Source organism: Sparus aurata, chromosome 3 (genome assembly GCF_900880675.1).
Source record: "Sparus aurata chromosome 3, fSpaAur1.1, whole genome shotgun sequence".
Classification (NCBI taxonomy): Eukaryota; Metazoa; Chordata; class Actinopteri; order Spariformes; family Sparidae; genus Sparus; species Sparus aurata.
Window position 1 is genome coordinate 23,298,388 of NC_044189.1, and position 4,002 is coordinate 23,302,389.

The 4,002-nt window shown below is 43.1% G+C and overlaps 1 protein-coding gene across 2 annotated transcripts; it reads left to right on the forward strand.

Annotated features, from left to right (window-relative positions):
• Window positions 1–492: 492 nt before the first annotated feature.
• Window positions 493–3,523, forward strand: smim12 (small integral membrane protein 12). Of its 2 annotated transcripts, XM_030413074.1 has the most exons (3): window positions 493–632; window positions 943–1,115; window positions 2,136–3,523. In XM_030413074.1, the coding sequence occupies exon 3, from the start codon at window positions 2,166–2,168 to the stop codon at window positions 2,436–2,438; it is 273 nt and encodes a 90-aa protein (XP_030268934.1). In that variant the 5' UTR covers window positions 493–632; window positions 943–1,115; window positions 2,136–2,165; the 3' UTR covers window positions 2,439–3,523. The 2 variants fall into 2 exon arrangements, with proteins under 2 accessions (XP_030268934.1, XP_030268932.1); XM_030413072.1 differs by lacking the exon at window positions 493–632 and having other exon boundaries at window positions 982–1,115; window positions 2,138–3,523.
• The last annotated feature ends 479 nt before the right edge of the window (window positions 3,524–4,002 follow it).

Consider the following 4,002-nt stretch of genomic DNA (forward strand, 5'->3'; position numbering starts at 1 on the left):
GAGAGATGACCAATGAGTACGAACAGGTCATCGCTCCGTGACAGGCCGGATTCCAATCGCTATAGATCAGCCCTGTCCCCTGCATTGGTATAGTAACATGGAAAACGTTTGAGCTTGCGAGCTGAAATATCAGCGTCATCAATCATGGAGAGATTTGCAAGGAACATTTCCCGACTTACCACCCAGAAACAACACAAACACAGAGGAGGGTATTCTTCACCCTGTAGTCTGCTCTGCGGTTTATGGCCTCCCGCTGGGTGAATGAAATCTACACAGTTTCTCTGCGGTTAAAGTAAACAAAACCAAAGCTTCTAAAACTGTGTGTGTCTTTTTGCACGGTGTACCAAGCCTCTGAAAGTGTCCCTGTCTGTTTGTGCCAAAATGAGCTTTTGAAAAAAGAACACTGTCTGCACTTGAGGGGTTTGTCATCCAAGAGAGAGGGTGGCTCACGCCTTGTCAACGTATCACACGCTACTGGTGACAGATCTGTCAGCTTTCCTTGAGTGTTGCTTAAGAGGAGGATTTTGTGCACAATTGTCATCAATGTTTGAACACAGAAACCCAGAAATTATGTTTTTGTAAGACTCCTTGTCGCGGAAGCCACGGAGGAGACAAACATCCATGTACAGTAGGTATGAGACTCGTAGAGGCATAAAATCTGTACTTAATTTTTGAATTAATTTGAATTAATAGGTTGTATTTGGATACACTTTGTCTCTTTATGTTCATAAATGTTTCAAAGCTGTTATAACCATATTTAATGATGCTTGTTAATTGAATGAATGCATGTTTATTTACTGTCTATGAAGTAATCTTGTAAAATATTACTTAATGTATTTGTACACAACACTGTCAGTACAAGTATTAACTAATCCCCTTGTCTTTCCTCACAATAAGCTAAATGTAAATGTCTGTTTTGGCATTCCTCATACACTCATGTAGTGCACCATGTCGACCACAAGGCGGAGTTAAAGCACCGACAATGTGCAGGTTAAACCCTCTTGGTGACAGCAAACTGGAGCTCATCAGCCAATCAAATTCAACCAGGAAGGTGACCGGCTGTCACACGGAAGTTGCGTTGACCCGCTGCTGTATCAACGTGCTAACGGGTAAAGGTGAGCGGAGACTTATGTCACAAACTAATGTCCTTAGAAAACTTTTCAATATATAAACCCAGCAAGGATACTGTTGTTGTTTTTCGAGCAAACGTTAGTTCGTAGTGATGTCAACCGTTTCCTCACGTCATCAGACGCTGTGTCCCAGTCAGTTATTCCCCTGTTGCCCGACGTTGTATGGTTAGTCGACGCTATGCAAAACTCCATAACAGATTTGACCATGTAATGTTCTTCCTTGTGTATAAAGTAAACTACACGGCCTGGGGCATAAGTAAAAGCTCTTTCGGAATGAAGGAGAAGCGCTTTTCACTTCGGCGAGGATGCGACAAACTAAAAATCGCAAATTATCACAAAAATGTAACTTGCAAATGCGTAGGGACGTCCAAGTGTCTCGAAAGAACGCAGCGCCATCGTCGATAATTTGATAAACGTTGATAAAGCGATGCTACCGTTATGTTGACAGTGCGGCAGGTTTATGTCAGGCAGTGTACACTGTAAAAACGTCTGGTTTCGGGATTGTTTTGCTCTGGACCTTCTCATTGAGTCCGCCATTGATTGTGTTTATATGCCGTAACAGTTATGTGTTGGCTGGGGAAACTGTGAGAAGGGCATGAGAAGGACAGACAGCCTTCATGTGGGGTGACAGTCTGACGCTTATGAATATCAGACAAGAAATAATTGCACATACCTGCATGGAAACAGTCCATTTCAGACATCTTTAAATAATTTCCCAGTCTGGGATCAATAAAGTAATTCTATCTATCTGCTATCAACACAATGCCACCACATAATTTTATGTGCAGTAAGGATTATTATAACCTCAGTAGTTTTAATTTGATGATTTAATAGTCACATTGACCTTCAGCTACAAGAGGGAAGTAGCTCAGAATAAGTGCTTTCCAAAACTACCTGGGGAAATTGATATTTATGATATGCTCTTTTAAGTACTGATATTGTAATCATCTTTTAATGTCTGCCAAAATGGACTCACCACTTTATTGTCCCCCCCCCCCCCCGTGGAGCACCTGGGAGCCAAAGCAGCGTGCAGTCATGTGGCCTGTGATGTGGACAGCGCTACGGACCTATGCCCCTTACGTGACCTTCCCCGTGGCCTTCGTGGTGGGAGCGGTGGGCTACCACCTGGAGTGGTTCGTCAGAGGGACCCCTAAACTTCGAGAAGAGAAGGGCATCCTGGAGCTGAGGGAGGAGAGGAAGCTAGAGGAACAGGCAGGCATGGACGGCACCCAGGTGCTTAGCCTCAAAGAGAAACTGGAGTTCACGCCCAGAGCGGCTCTGAACAGGAACCGACCCGAGAAGAGCTAGCCCCTCGTGTTATTGGTGTGAGAGACTTGTTTTTGCCCCTTTCTCAGCAGGAGAGCAAAAGGGGTCGAACCAGAGGGCAGAAACACCAGTGCAGCCATACATCCTCATCCCTGGTGACCAGAAAGCATCAGCTCACTTGTGTAAATACCTTTTTAGAGGGTGATCATAAACACTTGAATTGAGTCGACTATAGCTTAAGTGTGCTGTATGTGATTCTTTGACCTTCCCTCTGATGTTGCACTGTTAACGCCTGACTGACACTGCAATTAGAACATCCTTAAGGTGCATTATGTAAGAACCGGCCATCTGTTGAATTCAGACACAACACAAACACCACCAGAGTAACCGCTGTTGCTGCTAACTGTAGCTGCCGTTAGCTAATTAGCTCAGTTAGCCGTGCAAACAGCCAAACGTGAGCCAAACTCGGAGCACCGAGGGCGTGTTGGTGCTTACCCTGTTAGCACAGGATGGGCCGGGGCTAACTGGTTAGCATGCCAATCTCAGTAAATATCACAAATTGTTATTCCTTTACATTCTGTGAATAATTGTGGTTTTTAATGCTTTCAACTAAATTTCTTTCCATACTGCACCTTTACATATTGAGTGTCCACGCTTCAAACTGTTGGCAGGCTTTGAGGTGAACTGGTCATTTTCTGTTTAATTTAAATCTAGTTGTGAGTACAATGACAGATGTTATTTTGTCTTTGCTGTTGCATCAAACAAAGTTTGTCATGTCGTGCGTAAAAAACCGATTTGCATGTTTCAAGCCTGTCACAAAGTGTTTGTCCTTTTTATCTTTTCTGTACATTTAGGAAAGGACTTTTGTTTGAGAACATGAGAGAGGAGGAAGAAAGACGGGTCTTTGTTGTAGGTCTTTTTTTATCTCATGACATGTAACCTTTGATGGTATTTGACAATATAATCCGACAGTATGGGAGGTCCCCTCAGGAAGTTTAAGCTGCTTAGTCCCAGTATTGTCTGCAGCATCCACATAATACTTTCATGTAAGGAAGACTGCACACGAAAAGTTTTAATCATGTGTTTCACTCAAGGTGTGACGATTAAAGATGTGTTTGTGTCCGCTACAGCTGTGTTGATATTTCAGTAAATATCTGCATCTCCTTTAAGGAGTTGTTGACATCGCCGGTTCCGCCCGCTGATTTCTTCTAACGGAGTAATAAAACAAAAGTTTCAGGTTTTTGTCACACGTGTTTCGGCAGCATTGTTTCACATTCGGGTCTGAACAAATAATCTGATCTCACCTGATTGTGAAACTGCTGCCAGGGACAGAAAGTAACATCAAAGTCAGAGGAAGGAAGTAATGGCTCTGCTCATTCAGCTTCAAGGAGGAAATTATTTTCGAGGGAACACGGGAGACAAAGAGATGAGAAATGGGGAAACTGGGAACTCATTCCTCTTTCAGAATTTGGCCTGGAGACAATTATGTGTTCTGCCTCCGGCGAAGAAAAAGGATGATTACAGAAAAAAAACAGTTCATTTGAATAAGTCTGGATTTTTCAGTTTTTCAAAGCTGGCTTAAAATTCCTTGTATTGTTGGTATGAT